Source organism: Cyprinus carpio, chromosome A7, assembly GCF_018340385.1.
Source record: "Cyprinus carpio isolate SPL01 chromosome A7, ASM1834038v1, whole genome shotgun sequence".
Taxonomy (NCBI): domain Eukaryota; kingdom Metazoa; phylum Chordata; class Actinopteri; order Cypriniformes; family Cyprinidae; genus Cyprinus; species Cyprinus carpio.
The window spans coordinates 35977672-35999984 of NC_056578.1; the positions used below are offsets into that span (position 1 = coordinate 35977672).

Consider the following 22313-nt stretch of genomic DNA (forward strand, 5'->3'; position numbering starts at 1 on the left):
TTCTTAAAAATTCTTTTTTTATTTTTGCATAGTAACTCTACACACAAAAACCAAATGATTTGCCATATACACCAAACTACATACAGATATGACAAATACTACCTAGAGTCTTTTGCTTGTTGAGTGCACAGGAGTTTGTCGTAGCACTCAGACTTACATGTATATGCAAAAATAGACAGTGTACATGCACAATTGATAAACTTTACAGTTAATGAACTAATTAAAAACAGAACTGACTTGAGTTGTATAATGAAACTATTTGCTTCTTAGAGCTGCTTAACAGCAGAATTATCATTTGTTTCTACGCCTTTGAAACAATCTGTATTGTATAAAGTGTTATAAAGGAAATTACACTACAACAATAAAAGCAAGGGAGTAAAAAAAATGTAGTTCTTTCTAAAAACACTGAAAACATTTTTGTATATTTTGACATGATCACTGGATGTAGGAAATCAGTAAATAAGTGTGGCATTTAAAAAGCAGTGTTTCCCAAATTAAACAAGAGCTGTTAGTTTTGAATGTATCTAATTTAGAGAACTGTATTTATCATTTTGCAAAAAGTTTGTTTTACAATCGCAAACTTGAGTGTAAAGCAGATAAAGTGCTTGCAGTTTTGCAGACTTGGTCTGTATCTAATTTCGAGAATTGTAGTTTGGTTTTTGTTACTGTGCCTCAAGTACAACTTTTAGTGAGTAAGCAATTAAAAAAAACTGTAATAAGCTGTAATAATCAATAAAATTCCCCACTGCTAGTCATTTCCCAAAACTAGACGGGTAAATCAAGACAGCAGTAGTTTAACATACACTTGTTCCATTTCCCTCTTTTGCTGCAGAGTACATTTCATAATTTCAGACTGCAACATAAGCATTTATCATTTAGGAACATTCAAATATGAGTTGATCTAACATATAAAGGAGTAATACAAATTTCCATATTCATTCGCAATCTTTAAAAAAAAAAACATTTCATTATCCATTTACCGTTCTCATTCCTTTGCACTGCCAATCAACTCAATCAAGACAATCTGATAAGAGTTCAAGTTTAGTTATGGAAGTAGTAATGTTATTTCCATCTCAGTCAGTTGCACATACAGTATGTGTTCATATTTATTGTTTCCCCTGCTGCTCTATGGCTCTCCAAACCTCACCGTCAGGATACTGATGCTTTTGCACAGACTCTTCCAGCATTTCACAAGAGTATCCAGGGTCCTGAAGATATAAAAACACTTATTTATACTAATGCCTCAAAATGTTGATATCCTCTCCTTTTAATTTAATATATAATTCAATTTTACATTATGCAAGTGCTGAACACGCAGACATTCAATGCTGTACAATGTATGTAGTGTCTAATGAATGATCTGTAGTGTTTATATACTGACTGGCTGTGTGTGCTGGTCTGAAAGTACTGTTAGATTTTGAGTACAGGTGAAATTGTTTCGAGCCAATTGTTCGAATTTTCCAGAAAGGTCAGGGGTTTTGTGAACTTAGTTTAAAGATTTGGTTTTGTGTTTAAAGTTGTGAGAAAATGGGTGAAGGTTTCAAGAAATGTGTCTTAGCAATTGTGAAAAACTGTAATTAACTATGGAACAATAACTGTGGAACAATTGTCTCAGCACCATTAAATTATTGAAAAAGTAATATTTTGCTGCCGCACTGCCACCTCGGGTCTGCATTATTTTTCAGTGATTCAACAAACCGTCCATTTATTCTTATTACATTGGGCTTTTTTATTGATAAAAAGTCCCTGAACAACTGATCATAGTGCAGAAGGAGAATACTGTACATCCCTTGCTTCGCGTGTTTATTATATTTATTTTTTAACTTACCTTTGGTGGTATGTAGTGGGCATTTCTGATGATGGTTGGGCTTTTAAAATGTTCATGAAGGTGATCTACATACTCACACATCCTTCAAAAAACACACAGCAAGCAAAAGCTCAATGAAATGACATTAAACAATCCAAGTTTAACATTGTTCACCCAAAACTAAACGTACTTCAAAAATTTACTTGAAAAATAAATGTTTTAAAGACAGAAAAACAGCAAAATCTCTCTGTGTCCCACAATAAAAGAATATAATATGAGGAATTGGAATAATATGATGAGGGTGTGTAAATGACAACATCAGTTTCAGGTCAACTGTTTCTTATAGTGCGCATTAAAAACAGAAATATTTGTTCAAAACATACTGTACCTATTATTTAAACTAGCAGACACTGAAATGTAGTCAAATAAAATAAGGTGCTGAACAAGCTCACACAGTCCCACACCCCCGGCATGAGGACACACAGGAACTGTAAAGAAAAACAAGACATACGATTTTGAATTGCACAGAAATCTAGATAGGTGGATTTGCTCATAATATTAAGATTTGATTTACCATTAAACTTGGCAGCCATGAGTATGATGGCAAGGTTTTCATTCACACTGCCCACCCTACAACTGTCAATCTGAACAAACTGTAGAGCTGCGGCCTGCAGAAACTGCTTAAACATCACTCTGTTATGGCACTGCAAACAAGCACACAAAGATGTCGATAACAACAAACCGTATGACTTCATAATCTAATGATATATGAAAAATATCAGAAAATTTTCCATACAATGACCGTTGGTGATATATGAAAAATATCAGAAAATTTTCCATACAATGACCGTTGGTTTGGACCTCAAATGAAATCAAAATTTTAGTAAATTTAAAGTCACCATGAAATCAAAATTTAATAATTTATCCGTGCACTTCTTTATTATTATTATTTTTTAATTCATCTGCCCTCGTGATCTTTAATCAAAAACGTTAACTTCCCCTCCTCCTCAAAACGACTCATCTTCTCTTGCGCGCTCTAGGCATGTTTTGTGCCGCTGATTGTCCTCGTCGTCATCTTCCTCAATAAATAAAACATTTCTTCATGCTAGGGTGTCGCCGGTGAATCCAGTTGAGAGAAATCCCCTCACAACTAACTGCAAACTGGCATTCAGATCTGCCTCCATTTTGTTAGCAATGCCCCAACTTCCAACGATCCAATCAATTCCCGAAGGACGAAATCAAGTCCCTCTCGTTTCAGATGCCGTTTCACTCGGATAGAAGTCACAGTAGAGAAAAAAAAAAAACAATCGCTACTTCTGTTTCATGCCAACTTTAAGGCTACGTTTACACGACAACGATGTAGTCCAAACCGGAAAAGATTTTCCTTGCATTTTCAAAAAGTTTCACATATACAAGACAACGTTTTCAAAATGATTCGTGTTTACACATATCAGCGAAAACGGCCAAAAACACTGTATTATGTATGCCAGGCCAGTAGTTGGCGCTGTCAACTTGTTAGTAAACAGTACCTGTTGCCTTGTATATATGATGTGTCTCCGCTGTTGGTTGTAATATTGGTGAAGTAAACCCACACTTTGCTGAAGCAGCGTTAGCAAACTCTTAAACAGCAACAACAGTACCATGTACTCCGCCATTGTTGTGTATGTTTGTTCGCGCTTGGCTTTAAAATCGACACATACTGCGCATGTCTACATACCTAACACGTTCTACGCACGCGCATGGCGTCACCGTTTTCAAAGTTTCTCGTATTGAGTGTTTACACGGAAACGACAACGGTGGCATTTCCAAAAACTTGCACTTTGAAACCCGTTTTCAAAATTATGCGTTTTCACTCCCCAAAACGTTGTTGTTGTGTAAACAAACAGGCAAAAAAGTTTCCCGTTTTTGGCTGAAAACATTGTCGTGTAAACATTCTCTAAAACAGTACTTACAGAAAACAGATCAGCGCTTATTAACAATTAACCAGTACAAATAGTGAGACATAAAGCATTAGGTCCTCTTATGATGCAGTGTTGAGCATTTGCATGTTTTATATACAATCTCACCTGCTCTCCAGTGGCGACTCCAATACCCAAGGGTGCAAGAGCCTAGAAACAAAACAAGAACCCTCAAAACCTGAATAACATGGTTTAATAATGAACATAACGAACATGTATACCTTAGAGATGGAAGCATGACCTAAAACATCATCAGGACATGTGGGTTCCTCAATCCATAGTGGGTGAAATTCTGCCAGCTTGGTTACCCAAGTAATCGCTTCATTAACATCCCAACGTTGGTTGGCATCAATCATCTGACAGATAAGAGGTCTTGTAAATTCTCCTGCCAAATGTAGCCTCCTACTCTTAATTTTAACTGAAGTAAAACATGACCAGGTTGAAATATTAAAAACTATGTGTTTTGCAATGTATACATGTTTGACTTAGAATCACCAGCGTGTTGTTTGGTCCAATCAACTTCCGGATGAGGCTGCATCTACGGATGTCATCCTGCAAATCAGCCCCAACCTTCACTTTAAATTTAGTCCAGCCTTGGGCAAGAGCTTCAGAGCAGAGCTACACAAAGAAAAACACGTCAAGCATATGATTCTTGTCTGAGTATGATTACAACAGAAACCAAAAACAGCCCAGCAAACAGACATGCCTGGGTTAGTTGTTGGTCAGTGTATCCCAGCCAGGCACAGGAAGTGGTGTAGGCAGGATAGCCTTCCTTTAACATCTGCTCTTCTGTAGTGGTTTAGTGAAAAATATTTATTTAAAACAATTTATTTACAAAACAGCATGTGGGTGATTTCAGTGTGTCTTTATTCAGCTATTGTTGTCCTGCACCTGAGCCTAATTCTGTTTCTAATTTTTAATTTTTTTTCCTTAAAGCCATTAGTGCCAATCACAAAGAACACTGCAGGATTGTCAATAACATAGCAGTATGTTAATGACATTAGTGTAGCAGTATGAAATCTATTTTTTTTTTTTATTATTATCAATGTTGTAAACAGTCATGCTGCTTGACCCCCTCCCCCAGTATTCTTTGATGAAAAAAAAGCACAAAAAAAGGAAAAACACTGCTTGTAGTCTTTATGAACTCATCTTACCTCTATTTTTCTGACCCTTTTTTGCTTTTACCAATATATCTAAAAGAAAGAGAAGTGAAAAGGTTAATTATGTGAATACAATAGAAAATTAAACAATAATGCCAAACAATCTTTAATGACCTCACCTAAAGCTTCCTGCTCAGTCAGTGCATCTGTGATATATCTGAAATCAATACAGCTGATCAACTTTGCTGGATCCTAGGCAGAGGAATCAGAAATAAACACAAAAATAAGCATAATGCAACTTATATATCACCTCATAAGTTTTCATCAAAATGTAATAATATCAACAACCAATATATAAATAATTCACTTTTAAGCCACTTGACTCAGAATCATCATATGACATGAAGACAGTTTGTTTTAAATGCTATTTCATACCTACTTTAAGCAAAATTGCTTCGTTTTGAATCTTAATTGCGATCATGTAAGCACCTAAGAGACATTTTTAAAAGTGAATACTCACCATGTCAACAAGCAGCTTCCACAAGGGCTGCAAAACAGATTCATTTTGACCTTTAATGATATTCCACATTCATTCATTCTTACAACATTCAAAAGTATTTGTCTTCAAGGGTTTGTTTCTCACCTTGCCCTCCACCCGCGCCCATAAATCCCAGACAGCATTCAGAATGGCTGCTGTCGCCAGCTGAATTACTCCTTTTTCTGGTCCAACCTATCAATAAGTTCATCAGCACATTCAATTAACTGTACATGATGTCTTGAAAGGACTGAAGTAGCGGAGCTCATTGTTGTGATACTAACCCATCTCATCTGACCATCGCTGCTCAGGAGTCTGTAGAAGCCTCGGAAGTCACTCACTATCTCCTTCAAAGTCTTCCCGACCACCAGAGTAGATAAGGCTTTAACTGCACATACCACTAGAGCCAAACAGACACACAATGATCTAGTTTAGTATAAATCTATTAGAATTTCTTTCATAATTTGGATCTGATGGATCCTAATGGGAATACTATTTAAACAAAACAAATATTTCAGCTAACACAATGGCTCTTTTATCTTTACAAATGAGATAAAACACTCTTGTAGAAAAAGAATTTCAAGATTTTTTTTTTTTTTTTTCTCCAGGATTTGATCATTTCTGTAGATTCTTGTGTAACACCAAAGCATCACTCAACCAAGTGGTTTGGTTTGGTCTGGTTATGTAACGGCTTTATCTGGGAATATATATTCCAATATGAATAGAGTTTTGATAATAACTGACCTATTCTTAAAGGGACTATGGCCATGGACATACATTTTTTTTTTTTTTTTTTTACAGCTGGTTACTTTGCTCATATTTTTCAAGGGTGCCCTGCAGTACTAGTTGAGGACTGCTATATATAATGAAATGTAATAAATAAATACAAAATTGCTGAATTTGGAAAAACTTACCACACTATTTACCAACAAATCTATTTCATCATCTTATTATAGAAGCTTATTTTCACAAAACAAACAAATGCATGTGTCTTTTTTTTCAATTGTGAGTTTACACATGACAATTCCTACTTTATGTCACTGAGTTACCCTTAAATTTTGTTTATATCTCAATTTTGAGAATCGCGTGGCAAACAAGCTTAGATTTCCATACGTTACTATAGAGTTTTAAACAATCCTCACCACAAGGTGTCAGTCTTGTATTGTTACTGGAATCATAGGATCCACTTGCACGACATTGTCATATGACATATTTGCAGAATTCTTAGATTTGTGAATCTCACCTATTTCCGTCCCTCTTCCTACAGTGAAAGTCAACCCATAACCCTTCAGTGCAGCATCCGAGTCCGTCTCGAGAACAACATAAGCGACTGAGTAATCTGGATCGGTGTGCTGCGAATCAATCACATTTATACTATAGCCAACAGCAATGCTTGCATTATTGTTGGTGCATCCATTATTTCTGATCACCCTGAAATAAACACGATAAGGAAGTAAAACGTGAGTAGGCTACACACCATTGCATCCGATCCATGTTGTTCCAGTGACGTCGGGAATCTTACGTCGCGCACTGTCAATTTTATTATTTTGTTTTCCTGCATTTTGATTCTGTTGCAAACTTTGCACAAACTCGCCAGTTGTGAGCTACACTTGACTTTAAACCCTCCGCCCAAAGAAAGCTACGATTGGCCTTTTGACAAGACTGTAGAAATGGGATTGGCGTTTTTGGAACGACGTCACAAGTGACAACGTGATCATATGATCAAAAGAAACGAAACCAGTGCTCATGGCGTTCTGTCATAGGATTAATATTAGCATTAGACCGTCTATGTATTAGACCTACAATACAACAGGCAGATTCATCAAAAAATAAAATAAAATAAAATAGAAAGAAAGAAGTTTGGTTTAGGGATTGTTTTTTTGTTGTTGTTGTTGTTTGTTTGTTTTGTTTTTTTGATAAGCCACATACATTCTTTGGTGTAAATAAAAAAAAAAAAAAAAAAAAAAAAAAAAACTTTTATAAAGGATTTCTAATGGACTTTCTAAGACAATCTGATTAATGGATTTAAATAAGTTATAAAATATATAACAATTTAGGCAATATACTGAATTGATATTTACTTCAATGTAGTGGGAAAAATATAACTATAACATATATCAAAAAGTATTTGATGAACAGTACTTAAGCTCTTTCTGGTGTCAGTTATGTTTTCATTTCTTCATCAGACAGCTCTGTGTGTATATATATATATATATATATATATACATTGTCCTCATTTGTAAGTCGCTTTGGATAAAAGCGTCTGCTAAATGACTAAATGTAAATGTAATGTAATGTAAATATATATATATATATATATATACAGTTGTGCTCAGAAGTCTACATACCCATTGCAGAATATGCAAAATAAGAGGGATCATAAAAAAATGCATGTTACTTTTTAGCACTGTCTTGAATAAGTTATTTCACCTAACATGTTTAAATAATAACTGAATTTGTAAAAATGACTCAGTTCAAATGTTTACATACCCTTAAATATTAATACTGTGTGTAATTTCCTGGATAATCCATGACTGTTTTCATGTTTTGTGTTAGTTGTTCATGAGTCCCTTGTTTGTCCCGAACAGTTCAACTGCCTGTTGTTCTTCAGGAAAATCCTCCAGCTCCTGCACATTCTTTGTTTTTTCAGCATCTTCTGCATATCTGAACCTTTTCCAGCAGTGACTATGATTTTGAGATCCATCTTTTCACTCTGAGGACAACTGAGGGACTCATCATTGAAACTCATTTAATATAAGCTTCGCTGAATGCTTACATTAAAGCTTATATTTGTATTGCTGTATTAAAAGCTCACTGTATTATGTAGAGTATTATAGGAGAGCGATGGACTGAGCGATTGTGATTATATATATATATATATATATATATATATATATATATATATATATATATATATACACATATATATATTTCTGTAGTATTAAACAAACTATATCATGTTTATCAAAATAAATAATAATATATAGATTAACAGTAACAAACACCATTAATCAGAGTAAGTTTATTTAACAATAACTCATAAAATATTTGAGCAGCCCACCCAAGTTAACCACAGTAAAATAAGATCTGATTAATTTATAAATATATACATATTTTGTTCGTAATTGAGAACACTGCAAAATCACTTCAGTTTGAGAATGTAACAAGACTGCAACAAACAGATAACAGCACTTTTTCACAGCAGTACTACGGTTCACTCTAAAGACTAAGTAAATGTACATTTTTTGTTTGGGAATGGCTGTTCACATGCTGTAAAACCAATACTGAGACATCAGCTGACATGCAATTATTTGAGTTGGGGTATAAAGACAAAATCGAACTCTAGAATAATTCAACATGTAACAATACATTTCACAAAAGGTATCAAAGTACATATAGCAGGGACAAAACTAGACAGTACCATTTAGATTGACTGGAATTTGAACTATATTGTAACAATGTTGTAACATTATATAAACCATTTAAATAGTGCCTCAGAAACACTTTAACTTAACATAACTTATTCTTAAAACCATCTCTAAATATTGCCTTCATTACACGAGGAATACAGGAAGAAAATACAACCTGTACTCTCACAGAACCCATGTTTTCATCTAAAGTGCCTCACCGATCAACAGCCACGTAACTTTCAGTAAACAAATGAATGTATTGCAGCAGGAAAAAAAAAAAAAAAACCTTAGCTTTAAGAAGCCTCAAAAACAAATTGTCCTTCCATAAGAGGTTTGGGTTGTTTGATGGAGGTTCATGTGCAGAACTTGATGACAGTTTGTAACATTATCTGTGGCTGTTACTGAAAGGCTCCCTGCATGGCTGAAGATGCAGCTGTGGTTGCAGCAGACTGGAAGGTTTGGTTAGTGACGACCCCCTGAGAAAACTCTTCCTGCGCCTTCTTCAAGCTTGCACCTGTGTGTCTATACATGGAGTGAACCTGAAAACACAGTGGAAGTCAGTGCACAAGTCCCAAACTGGAGTTTTGAATAAAAGTACATTATAAGTCATGAACAATATAAATACACTCTTTAAAAGCTGTCACTGGGGCTGTCATCCTTTCAAAAGGTACACCTTTGTACCTTATTAGCAAATTAGTACCTTATAGGTGCATATAATCAGTTCCTGAAGTGTATATGGGTCAAAGATGAAAAATCCCATTTCAGTGTCCGCATAAAATTGACAAAAGGGATTTTATATAAATAAAAAGCATATTAATGACAGTAAAATGTCTACTTTAATGATTCAAATAGCTTTTGTGAAAATAAAATGTCAAAAAATGGGTGAAATAATATTCCAACGCCATTCAGCATAACATATTTTTGTTAAAATGAAACTTGAAATGAAAAGTGAAAAATCTACTTATTCTGACCTGTACTTATTAAAATATATAAAGGAAAAAATGTGTTCTATTTTAAATTATTAAAAAATTAAAGATTGTTAAAGATTTTAAATCACAATCAGTTTTTTTGGTCTGCACTGTGATCCTTAAACACAGTCTTTTAATTACAACTAATGCTTGTGGTTCTAAACATGTAAATATATTAGATTTTTCTTGTTATATGAACTATTGATACACTGAATGACATTTTAGTGGGTGTTTTTGTAAATCGTGGTAAACGTATGATAGTCATTTATTTTTTTGTTATTATGATATTAATTGTTTTTTGATAAGTAATAATGTAAATAAAGCTGTATTCAACTTTTATTGTTTTGATTAGGGGTCGACCGATTATCGGCGTGGCCGATTATCGGCGCCGATATTAAGCATTTTTATTGTTATCGGCATCGGCCATTTTCAAAACCGATTTGCCGATAAAACCATTTTATTTTGAAATGCGCGATCTGGCACTGATCCAGCCACCTCAGTCAGAGCGCACCGCTCTGTGGCCTAGACTAAGCCCCGCCCATCGTCCGTCTGATTTGTTGGGAGTCACGAGCCTGGCCAATCAATACGGCTGTTCCGCTCTCACACCGAAAGCACAGGAGCTGCTTCAGTGATCATCATCACACATCAATAAGTTATCTCTCGAAGGTAAGAATGCAGTAAACGTTCCTGAAGTTGCAATAAATCACTACACTGAAGTTGCAAAACACCTAAATATAATCGATTTATGATGACAAGCCCCGTTCAGTTATTATACCGTGAATTCCCGGTCAATGTCCGTCATTGCAGTGATATGCTTTAACGGATCATCACATCAGTGCTGAGATAGTGAAACTAAAACCTACTTCTCTCACCATTCGGTCAACTTAACGTTATATTGTGAATAGATTATCAACACGAATGAATTCACTCACGTCTGCTGCGGTTTTTTTTTTTTTTTTTTTGTGTTGTTCACATAGCTTCACTGAACAGCGTCCGTTCCGTTAGGGCTCTTAGTCAAAAAAAATTGCGCATATTTGGAGAAATATTGCTTTATTCTAACATGATTGCAAAATAATTTATCATAAAGATTCAGAATTACCATTATGCAATTTTGAAGAGCGGAAAGGGCATCAAGCGCGAGCTCTGACGCCCTGACGCGACGCGAGCTCCCTATTCCTGATTTAGTTATCTCCGCTGCCGCGCTCTCTCATTTGACTAATAACCAGGGTGCGATTTGCCGGGGGGGGATGGGGGGATTTCCCCCCTTCTGGTCTATGCATCCCTGCCTCTGCTGAATAACTTTTATCCCCGGTGGGGATAAAAACATCATGCAAAACCCGCTCTGACGTCCAGATCTGAATCAAATGATTCGCGATACGCGATCCGATTGAAGCGCATCGAAACAGTGAATCATTTTGCGACGCAATGGTTTAACTGATTCGGAGTTTCAAAAAGCTCCGTTGTGTTCTTTGCTCGCTTTCTCAAATTCTCGATGTAATTTGTTGTTTGAATAACCGTGGACATTAAATCATTACAATTAATAGGCCTAACGTAGGCTTACAATGTTTTTATTAAACTGAGATCACACTAAATACAATTTCCGTCGTATTAAAAACATTTCATAAAATTTTTCAAAAGCATCCCCCCCTCTGTTTATTTCACAAATCGCACCCTGCTAATAACCCTATGCTAATGACGTAAATTGTCAATAATCTCACATTGCACGTTTCTGGATGACGCTGTCCTGTATACTTCCTAATTTGTATCGCCGTGATAAACAGTCTAAAAAAATAAAAAATAAAAACACTATTACAGTATGGGTTGTGTGTGAAATTAATGCAATTCTGGGTTGCAAATAAAATGCTAAATATAACACACACACACACACATACATATATATATATAGATAGATAGATAGATAGATAGATTACATTTATTTTCCATTATTTGTTCATTTGTTGCTGTTTAAATTTGCTATAAGTTTTACTTAGTTTACAGAATGCTGCTGATGGATGCTCCCAGCACTTTTTATGTTTGTTGTTATTATTAATATTAATGTTGTTATTATGAACAGTTCTCAGAATTAAAGATGTGTTAAAATAATTTAAAGAGAGTCTTTGTCAGAGGCCTTTTTATTCTTAATTTTGACATTAATTTTCATTTTTACACTAGACACATATCGGTTCAAAATATCGGTTATCGGTCTCCTTGATCTGTAATAATCGGTATCGGCATCGGCCCTGAAAAATGCATATCGGTCTATCCCTAGTTTTGATGCTTGAAAAGTAATTTTTATCTTTGATTGACATTAAAACTAAATTGGTACAAATTAATCTTTAATATGTGTAAAGACTGACAGATAAAAAGAAACAGTCACACAGATTTTACACAATGATGTGTGCAAGTGCAAATACAACCACTCGTTCACATATGCACACTTACAACTTTGTCTAACTTACCATTTTCAGTAAGATAATGGACAGCACAGCATTGACACTGAAGAATCCAGCCACCACCATCATGAAGACTGACACGGCTATGTTAATCTTGAGCACAGAGATGGCCGTGATCCAGCCACTGAGAAACAATCATTATATCACATATAAGCTTTCAGCAGGCACTTTCAAACAATCTCTCAATCAACAGCTATACAGAAAAGTAGAAATTAAAATAGTTTGGGAAGTAATCCCTCAACAAGCAGACAGTCTGAGCTATTATTCATGTTCTTAGCACAAACTGTGCTGGATGGGACTGTCGATGTTTAATAATGAGGGTTAGACATTTGTAGAATAGTAACGGTATGAAACTGTAAATTTCAAATTTCAAAAACACTGCTGAGAAGAGTACAGGATGTTTCACCAGAAAAGATATGATCAGGAGAAGGTTCATGGGAAATAAAGAACAGAGCCCACACTCACAGAGAGATGACCACCGGCAGATTATGAAGTGAAAATCTGTCAAAGAAACATGCAGAGAGGAAGTACACACAAAGATTCAAACAACACACTTAAAAGAGCGCCAGTAATGGAGTACCTCACCTGTTTCCCCAGCCGGGGATCCCCACACTCTGAATGATGTACACTATTACTTGGAATGAGAAAATAAAGAAGAAAAAGAAGAAACTGAAGGAGCTGTCAGATCTGCAATGCAAAAAAAAGAAAAGTTACAGATGAGATGACGATACTCATATGTCTTTCAAATAAAATCAATAAACCTCTCTCTCTCTATGTAACTGAAGCACCATCCTGAACCACAAAGATTCTTGTTTTTCATGACAATTAAGCTACAGTAAGACTCTACATGCAAAACCATCGTTTTCATGCTGATTACATAACGTTTGGAAAGAAAGCATCCAAAATACACAATTAAGTGTTTATTGTATTATACTTGCATGTCTATTTTTATCTGTAGATTTCAAGCCAGAAATCTCAATTTTAGTAGCACTTACACAAAACTTTCCAGTTTTAATCCTAAATACATCCTGAAGGTTTTTACAGAGGGCTTTGTGCACCTGATTTATAGAACATTTAATAGTAAAAACATGGTGATTTTTGTTTTTCTGGCTGTTCGCAGTATTTTTTTTAAATATTCAGATTTATGTATTCATAAAAGTGATAAAATGAGATTCTATATCCATTCTATAAAAACCTGTCAACAAAATAAAAAGGTTTTAGCTTTATCCAATGTAAAGATACATATTCAAATAAGTGCATATTTAACTAGATAATCCATAGTTTTAATCTTTTAAACAGCATTTTAGAGAAACTGTACGATAAAAAAAAATGTTTTAATGAACTGTGATAAATTGACCGTGGACGTGTGGTGATACAGTAGATATCTGCAGTATTAGTTCATTTTTATTCTTTTCACCTGTTGTGACTTCTGTCATTACTGTAATGAGGCTGTGAGGCTGGCGTGAAAATGTCATGAAAATAATGCAAAATATCAACACTGGACTCACTTAAAGGCTTTGTATACAGGTCTGTACCAGCAGAGGAAAGCTACAGGAGTGAACAAAATAAACCAAAGGATTGAGAGTCCGAAGTCCACTCCATTCTGAATAGAGACAGTGAAATACACCAGACAGGCCAGCAGGTTCAGAAACAGTGTCACACTGTGATCTGTTGAAAAAGAAGAAGTGCACCGTTATCTAGGCTTACATAGAGCATGAACATTTCCTAAAATGTTTGCTAAAGCATACAATTTTATTCTTAGCATAATATTTTTATCTTTAAAAAAAAAAAAAAACATAAACCTGCTGCAGTATAATTCTAACAAGCTATTGCATTTTGAACTCTGCATTCACTTACACATCCAGAGGTAGTACATCATCTTACAAACCCTCTGATATTCCACAGGAATTTCTTCATTAAAATCCTGATAGAAGCAAGGTTTTATGGGGAAAAACTTGGGCAAGGGTGGCCAGTTGTTTTCTTTACCTGCAAGCAAACAGTTTCCTTCATGTTAAGAGTCCGCGTGACCACAGAAGAAAGTCTTACAGAGTAAGATCAGTGTTAGTGTGGTTCACCTAGTGCTGTGTTTCGATCCCGAAGCTCCTGCTCTTTACGCTCCAGCTCAGCAGCCTTCTTCTCCAGCTCCGCTTGCTGACGGAGGAGCTCAGCCTGTCCTGCAGCGACACTGGCCTGATGGAGGAACCAGATACACGCTGCTGTACTGCACTGAGGTTTACGCATAAACCTAACATCTGTTTAGCTGCCTTTAAGAGGTTATGAGCAGCTTAAATATGCATAAGCATACAAATATCATGCATCAATACTGTACTAACCTGAGGACTGGGCTCCACTGTGGTCTGCAGGACAGCTGGCTGAGAGGTGCCTGATATGGGAATGGTGCGCTCATCCAAAAGAGAGGGGGGGGGGGGGGGGGGTCTTTGATCATGATTACATACAGAACAGCTGTCAGGTGTTCCAGTGGAAAAATCAGAATTGTAAACTATCCCAAAGGAATAAAATCAAAGATCAACTAAGATATAAACTCAAGTTCTGGATACAATTTCAATAAATTCAGCATGATCTTTAATTTGACTTTTTTTTTTTTTTTTTGCTCCCAATAGGATCATTTTGGTCTGAAATTATGACCGAACAAAAAGATTCTTTTGACTAGAAGCTATGTTTTGACTAGATATAAAACCAATGCCATGAGGAATTGTGAAAAGACTTTTGATTTGATAAAAAAATGCTGTCATGCTTACCAGAGCACCAGCTGTAAATGGGTTAAACTCTCCAATGCTTTCAGCTGCAGTGTTGGTCACCTGAGTAACTGATGGATCCTGACAGACACATGAAGAATGTCTATTCATTCAACACTTTAAATGTACTGCACTGGACATTGCTTAAAGTACCATGTAAATACTGTCTGCAAGTACATGAATTTAGTACCACGACAGCTCTGAAATTACCAAAGTATTGCCATCTGTTTATTTTATCTTTTATTATATTTGTATCTAATAAGTGTGCATCCGTGGCCATTATAATTCACAAACACAGACGAAATTAAATGAGATGCACCTGTTGGATCTGTACATGGGCTTCTCGAGCGAGGCGAAGTTTTTATAATGAAAAATCCTTTACGTTCTTTACAGAATGATAAACAAGGTTGTGGTGGTAACTACCGCAGCAAAACCTCCGTTATTATATTTTAAATAAACTTAAAACTACGCAATTTAATTTAACAAAATAACACTTCCTCTATCGTCATCACAATCGTTCTGATTGGCTTGTCAGCCTAACAGTGAAATCTGATTGGCTGAACGCCTGTCAATCTCACCTCCTCACTCAAGCGACTCCATACCGACCGAACAGGTTTGCAGCGCAAACAACTTGTGACATTTCAGACATTACTGAACACATAATGAATCAGTAGTTATTTACCTGAAAAGGATTGACATCAACTGGTGCGGCAAAGGGGTTGTTATCGAATCCTGACATTTTGTCTTGCGGTGAGCAGCACAGGTGTATCGATGCTCGCGCAACTCCCTGAGCGCACACGCCTCGCTGCGCATGCGTGATGGCATCAGTCGTCACGTGACTCCTCGTGTTCCAGCTCTTCTTACATTGCTTGAAATGAATACTGCTTGAGTTCTGATGTGGGGTTACCCTGCCACACGTACTGAAACGTACCATTTTAATAAGAAGATATTACTTGGGAGATTTGTGAAAGGGGAAGAACATGGTACTTTTTTTTTTTTTTAAGTAGCAGGAGAAAAGCTATAGTACCACCACAGTATCAATTTTTACTCTTTTGTTGTGTTCTTATCAATTGACGGCTATTCATTCAAATATATCAAATGAATATGCACCTTTGCCAGCAGTAAGACAAGTTAAACAGCTCTCACACAATTAAAATTCCCTTAGGCCAGATGCACCCATTTGGTGAAGGAAGAAGAGACTCCAGCACCTCTTTCAGGTTTGCAGGACAAACCGGTAATTCAGGTTTTCCTCCAAGTGCTCAAATCAATACAAAACTCAACGTGGCTTGCTCAAGTTAGCAGTAACAGTTGCACAATAACTCAGAACTTTAAACAAACTGCTCTTATTTGTTCAAAAGGTGTAATTTATTATACAATCATTGACTTTTTTCTTTTCTTTCATAGGAAATATTTGTTCAACACATGACTCCGTAAGACAGATCTGAGGCTAGACAGCTGTTTGCTCAGTCCTGCAGGCGGTCTGACCAATGTCAGCAATGCATGAGATCTAAATAATACATCATAAATTAACAGTCTTCATTCTGAGATTGATGCCGTGCGTTTATGTCCATAGAGCCGTTCCTGTGAAAAACACGGCCTTTGCTAAACATCATCACATGCAGGAACCCTTAACAAGCCATGTTACTGGGTATAATCACAGTTTATCATGAGGGTGACAAATTAATCTTGATGTTCACAAACCACAGTGACAAAGAAATGACAAATGGTCTAGACACAGGAATATTTTGCTGGTGGCACAAGTTTCGTTCATTTCGCAATCAGCTTCCTGGTATCAATACCTAACAATGGAGGGATATCAGAATCCCTTTGAGGGCAGCGCTGCTAATACAGCAGCTGAATAAGAGCTGTTAGTCGAATCTGAGCATAGCCCCCCAAAATGCACTTGTGTGGAATACATCCAGGTTTTATTTAATAATTAAATATTTAGAAAAAAAAGGCAAACATTACATTATAGTATATATATACAGGCAGAAGAGACATTTGGTAATATATTAAGTCATATTTAAGTCATTTTCTGGCAAGAGGAATCTCATGTTTGAAGGGCATGAATGATCCTAAGATTCAGTAAAATTATTACATTTAGATTTATTGTTAAGTAATAGTGATCCAGTAACTTTGCGGTTTTGCGTTTTAACACTGGTTTCTTAGAACAAGACTGAGGCAGACAAGCACAAAAAAATAGGAATGAAAATCTAAATGAATTCAAACAACTGATGGATGGCTGTTGACGTACAGTAATACACTGTGTGGTGATTTGGAAGACTTTGGAGTCTTCATTTAGCGTGGGATCCTCTGGCATTATAACACCAGTTTACGTGGTCCCTTGATGGCATCATTTCCCTCCAAGCACAACACAAAAAGCAGCACAAACATATCCAGAGGTTTTCTCATAAGACACACACTCACACACACACATACAGAGGAGCCTCACACATCCACACAAACCCAGCGTCCACACTTCTCTCTCCAACTCATTCATGACCGATGCACGATATAGGAATTCAACAACCCAGCAGTCACTGGTGCTCTGGCTTTGTACACTTTATATCACAATATATTTATATAGATTTATATATTCCATGTACATAAAATTTATTAAATAGGCTTGGGGGCAAATAAATTGTCGTGAATGCTGTAAACGTTAAAGCAGCCCATGGTTTAGCTTGAATTTGTGGAGTTCATCAATGGCTTCGTCTCCCGCCTTTGGACCCCGAATAACAGTCACGAAGTTGCCAATCAAAGCCCAAAGGAGATCGTTCCACATCGGAATGGTTCAGCATTCCCTTTGCCCTGCTTTCCTTCACCACACATTCCCAACAGAGCTGTTATCTCACATGCAGATCGGAAAGCTGCCCAGCTCTCTCTTCCTGCTTTTCCTGTCAACATGGCACTTAAGGACTATAATGCAGCAAATGTGAACTCAAGTGAGCTAGCAGGGAGGGATGAGCTCTTTTTTTGTGGATGGACGTGTAACTTTGTGGCCTTCATACCATGAACTCGTTGCTGCCGTACACCACTACCTGCTTGGGCGGCAAGTCTGGATCTCTTTTCGGCCCTCCATCCATCGGAGGGTCACGGTGCTTCTGAGGTGACCTTTGCAGCCGTTGTTTGCCTTTTTCTGGGTTGAAAGTGCTGCGGCTGGTGAACTGCGGTCTCTCCTCTCCATCATGCTCGGGCTGCTCCAGGCTGTCAGGAGGGCTGGACTGACATAATTGGGTCGAAGGTGATTTGGACCTCAAATGTGATTTATGGGTTCGCACAGGTGGTTGCATATATGAAGATGACACAGAGGAGACGGCAGAACTGGAATCCATGGAGTCCAGGGATTCAGGCTGCTTTCGCAGAACCCTCCTGCTCTTCCCTTCAGACTTTTTGGGCCTCAAGGCGGCCAGCGCTGGGCCTCGCTCTGTTGAGAGACGAAGAGAACAGCAATGAGAGGTGTGCTGGAAAATCACTGCTGGGATCTTAATAATTTTCTTTTCCATTAGTATGACAGCAGGGCAATAGCATTCAAACTAGTGTAGTTTTTCCAGTTTTGAAGTGACACTGCATTGCTGGTTTTTGTCATTGTTTGGATGTAAAACATAAGGTCGCCTCACGAAATCAGGCTTGTGATGTGTGTAAGCTATTGTGAAGCAATTGCCCCATTGTAAAAACAAAAATGCACGGACATGATCAAATATTTAGGTGAGATAATTATATTAAAAAGCAGCATGTAGTTTGGAAAGATGTTTTAAAAACACATTTCTTCCATCTTTATTTGACCCTCTAACTCTAGCACTCTCTATTCTAATTCTATTCTTAAGAAAAAAAGAAAAAAAAAACTTCTCCCTTTTAGACTTGCACTCTATTCATTTTCTGCTTGTTTCCTTTATATATAAAAAACTAACACTAGCTTTGTAATCTTTTTGTATTCTATACGTTTTCTTTTCATTTATTATACAATTAACAAAAACAAAAAAGTCATAACAATAGCTTGCTCTATTCTTTTTCTATTCTATCTGTTTTCTTTTTATTTATTATATTATTTAAAAAACCTTGCTATTTGTACTGCGTTAAGCTAACTGAGACTCTGTATAGCACTTTTATTACACAGCTCTGTGGAATACTTGATTCTAATTGGTCAATCGCACCATCCAGCAGTATGTTATTCCCAGATAACAACCGCCAGATTGAATAACACACCGCTCATCCGGGTACTACGAGTTATCTTGACCAGTACTACTTATATACTTAACGAGTCACTCCGCTATCGTTGACTGTCTGGCGCCATCTTGTGACTGAAAACACTTAACCACCGCGTGTTACAATGGAATACTTCAGCATTAATTTCAACATATATGGTAAAAACCAATCATTTTAGCCATGTAATAAGTGGGATAATGTACATCCAGCAGGTTGTAAACTCCTTCAGGCTGATAATGCTTTGCAAAATTGATACTTGGAAATACTTGTTGTTGTGAATGTCTTTTTATATATTTTTTAAATGTATTATTAATTATTGTGTGGTATGTGCCGCTGTGACAAGCAAATTTTCCTTTGGGGGTTAATAAAGTTTATCTAACCCAATTTACTACCCAGTAGTTACTCACCAGAGAAGTCCGAAATGGCTCCCTCAGAGTCCACATTCAGGTTTTCAGAGCTGTCTGCTGTGCCTATAGAGGCCTCTGACTCCAGAGTCTCATCATCGGACACCCGCGGCTCCAGAGAAAGCATCTCAAACGTCAACTCCTCCCTATGAGGTGATGATCAAACAAATCTCAAGCTTTGGTTGTGTTCATAACAGAATAATTGTGTACTTCTTACTGCTACTGCATAATTTAAAAAACAGCATTTTTGTATCTTTTAATAATTAATTTTGAGTAAAAGTGTCTCAACTTCTCAGGAGTATGATCAAACGCTAAGGTCAAATTCTATTAATTACAACTGACAACTGACCCAATGCAGTGTGCCCCGTATTTATAGTCCACATTATATATAGAAGGTCCTCTGGGTGTTCCGTACCCTTTGAGTACGAGTTATACAAGTTAATATCCAATCCCAGATGCTAAAGGCAGTTCTCTTACTTCTCTTTCTGCAGACTTTCGATTTGTTCGGTCAGGACTTTCTCTTCTTGCTGCATGGCCACTTGTTGTTGCTCAGAGACTTCTGGATCTCTGCTGACTTCCTCATCTCCGCTCTCCTGCATCACCTCCGGGGCAGTTGGAGACCGAGGACTGACCGGAGGAGATGGTGTGTGATACCTCAACCTGTGCACCTGGCCCTTTCCCTGTCAAACAAAACACAAGACGACATTATGAGTGGTGGAACTGGAGAAAAATCAGGTTTTGCTATTAATACTTCTACAATCAAACAAAGTGTTTGCTAATTTCATTCTCAAGACTCTTTTAGACTACAAAAACATCACCTGAATACAGGGTCCAAATTGAATTTTTTTTTTGTCCTAATGGCAAATGATTCATTAGGCTGTTATTATTTTGTGACCTGAAATGTATTCTTACACAGCAATTGAAATTGTGTGTGTGTGTGTTTGTGCAATCATTTAAAGTGGCCAAGTAGCAATTTTGGCTCTTGCAACTGTTCATTTTGGACCCTGGATGGACAACACAGACTCAATTCAGCCCAAAACTATTACCTTTCTGAATGAATTTGACTGCACATTACACAACCAGAGAAAGCAAAATATTAGGCACAAGGAGTGAATGCAACAGAAATGTTTATCTCAAGAATTCCCAAGTCATGCAGTGCAACATAATGACAATGTAATGTAACAAAGTGATTTGTCTATAATAATAAAGTGCTAAGTGATTAGCTAACATCTAAGCTCTAGAGTTTCTTGCTCAAGCGTCTGGATGTCATGATCATGAAGACAGACAGGCCACACGGTGCTGGGACGCGTCATATGTGATGACATTTACAGTAACAGCAAGTACATAAATACCTACCACCGCAGCACTGCGGGTTATGCTCATAAATCTAACAGCAATTATAACAGGTTTCTGGATTAGAGAGGAAAGGGGAGGGAAAGGAGAGACTGGGGTTAGTGTCAAGGCAGAGCTAATGTAGCTAGTTGATTTACTCAAGTAGAACATGATCTTGGAACAATATCCTTTTTGGTCTTGAAGTAATGTATCTGTCAGATTTTAGGGTTAAAGTTAAGCTCATAACTGGGGTTGGAGTTTTTTTCTCATCAACCTATCATTTCTCTCTGATTTTAGGGGTAGGTTTGGTATGAAGTTTGAGATTGGAGATAAGAATGTTGTTCCGGGACCAACAATTTTCCAACTTATTCAACTTCCTGGATCAACATCTTTTAATGCTGTAGGCTAAGGAACAATATTCCTGTCAAACAAACTCTAATCATTAACTACCTCTAAAATAAGAGGGGAAATAAAAGGTTGATAAGAATGTTTATTTCAGGTACAACAAGGATGTAGATCCAGGAATATGCCCTATTTAGCAAGGTTTTGGACATCTGGGTTATGTGGAGGTCTGTGGAAACAGGAAACTCTTACCATGGACCTGCGGATGAATGTTAGTCGGCTCTTGGCTTTGTTCTCTGCAAATTCCAGAGTGCTGATGTCCTTCAGTCTGGCCTTATACTTATTCATCTGCTCACAAATGATCAGCTCGACACACCTTTGAAAGAAAAAAACAGAAGTATTTTAATTATATCACTAGGCTTAATAAACTAAAGTAGTACCATCAAACCATATGAAGTAAGATTTGCCCATTACGCTGTGGTTTTCCCAATGTCCTGAACGCTCCGCATAGGATCGGTAGTGTCAGGGCAGCGCAGGATACAGGGGGCAAACACGATAGCCAGTGCATTAGCAGACATACGGTTTGTCTCCTCCTGCAGGGCAATCCTGTAGACAAGCAGCCGACAAAGTGATATGATTTACTGCTTGATTATGTATCACCACTTTTTTAAAGCAGTCATTCTTGCATACATTATTTTGGTGAAATGGGAAGTTGCAGTTGCTGTCTCACCTGACCAAATGGAAAATAAGGCGCTCCAGCGTGTTCAGATGAGTTCTACTGAGCTGGTCGATTATAGAGTAAACCCCTCTGATCACTTCTTTTTTGTCCTGGAGACCTAAAGAAACATTATGCCTCTTTAAATGTGTAACTGATTTAAACACAAGCTTTCAAAAGGGGCTTTAAAACAGTACTGCCTCTGTGGATTCATATATAAAATGTACAAAAATGTATATATATTTGTTAATTATTTTATTATTTATGATTAAAAAATTATTTTCATGTATTTCCATAGTTTAAAACGTATAAAAATAATTCAAACAA

At 36.8% G+C, this 22313-nt stretch overlaps 3 protein-coding genes across 9 annotated transcripts in view; all 3 read right to left on the reverse strand.

The window, feature by feature from the left end:
- Nucleotides 1–659: 659 nt before the first annotated feature.
- Nucleotides 660–7042, reverse strand: enosf1 (enolase superfamily member 1). The gene is made up of 15 exons (XM_042760973.1): nucleotides 6878–7042; nucleotides 6644–6752; nucleotides 5685–5800; nucleotides 5509–5595; nucleotides 5386–5412; nucleotides 5045–5117; nucleotides 4920–4958; nucleotides 4472–4554; nucleotides 4261–4383; nucleotides 3987–4121; nucleotides 3874–3915; nucleotides 2382–2511; nucleotides 2196–2295; nucleotides 1829–1910; nucleotides 660–1208 (listed from the first exon to the last, which is right to left on the reverse strand). The coding sequence occupies exons 1-15, from the start codon at nucleotides 6959–6961 to the stop codon at nucleotides 1107–1109; spliced, it is 1332 nt and encodes a 443-aa protein (XP_042616907.1). The 5' UTR covers nucleotides 6962–7042; the 3' UTR covers nucleotides 660–1106.
- Nucleotides 7043–8407: 1365 nt separating this feature from the next.
- Nucleotides 8408–15880, reverse strand: LOC109082265 (secretory carrier-associated membrane protein 2-like). Its single transcript, XM_042760982.1, has 9 exons — nucleotides 15670–15880; nucleotides 14991–15068; nucleotides 14565–14639; nucleotides 14307–14421; nucleotides 14089–14217; nucleotides 13740–13899; nucleotides 12817–12918; nucleotides 12238–12355; nucleotides 8408–9349 (listed from the first exon to the last, which is right to left on the reverse strand). Exons 1-9 carry the CDS (start codon nucleotides 15724–15726, stop codon nucleotides 9209–9211), a joined length of 975 nt encoding a protein of 324 aa, XP_042616916.1. The 5' UTR covers nucleotides 15727–15880; the 3' UTR covers nucleotides 8408–9208.
- A 453-nt stretch (nucleotides 15881–16333) lies between these two features.
- LOC109082266 (unconventional myosin-IXAa-like) overlaps nucleotides 16334–22313 on the reverse strand; it is a 107125-nt gene continuing 101145 nt past the window's right edge. For 5 of the 7 annotated variants that reach the window (XM_042760979.1, XM_042760978.1, XM_042760976.1 and 2 more), the window contains 7 exons: nucleotides 22002–22107; nucleotides 21746–21877; nucleotides 21524–21647; nucleotides 20954–21007; nucleotides 20075–20277; nucleotides 19601–19743; nucleotides 16334–18414 (listed from right to left, as the gene is read on the reverse strand). In XM_042760979.1, the coding sequence (XP_042616913.1) occupies nucleotides 17993–18414; nucleotides 19601–19743; nucleotides 20075–20277; nucleotides 20954–21007; nucleotides 21524–21647; nucleotides 21746–21877; nucleotides 22002–22107 (1184 nt within the window). In that variant the 3' untranslated portion in view covers nucleotides 16334–17992. The remainder of the gene's footprint in view (nucleotides 18415–19600; nucleotides 19744–20074; nucleotides 20278–20953; nucleotides 21008–21523; nucleotides 21648–21745; nucleotides 21878–22001; nucleotides 22108–22313) is intronic. The other 2 variants (XM_042760981.1, XM_042760977.1) reach the window with 1 other exon arrangement.

Coding starts and splice junctions, on each gene's coding strand:
- enosf1 (XM_042760973.1), bottom strand. CDS start 6,961: ATGCAGGAAAACAAAATAATAAAATTGACAGTGCGCGACGTAAGATTC. Junction 3,916..3,986: donor GTCATGCTTCCATCTCTAAG/GTATACATGTTC, acceptor TTTTGTTTCTAG/GCTCTTGCACCCTTGGGTAT. Junction 2,512..3,873: donor GAGTCGCCACTGGAGAGCAG/GTGAGATTGTAT, acceptor GCTTGTTTGCAG/TGCCATAACAGAGTGATGTT.
- LOC109082265 (XM_042760982.1), bottom strand. CDS start 15,726: ATGTCAGGATTCGATAACAACCCCTTTGCCGCACCAGTTGATGTCAAT. Junction 14,218..14,306: donor GGATCGAAACACAGCACTAG/GTGAACCACACT, acceptor GTTTGCTTGCAG/GTAAAGAAAACAACTGGCCA. Junction 12,356..12,816: donor ATCCCCGGCTGGGGAAACAG/GTGAGGTACTCC, acceptor ATTGTTTCTCAG/TGGCTGGATCACGGCCATCT.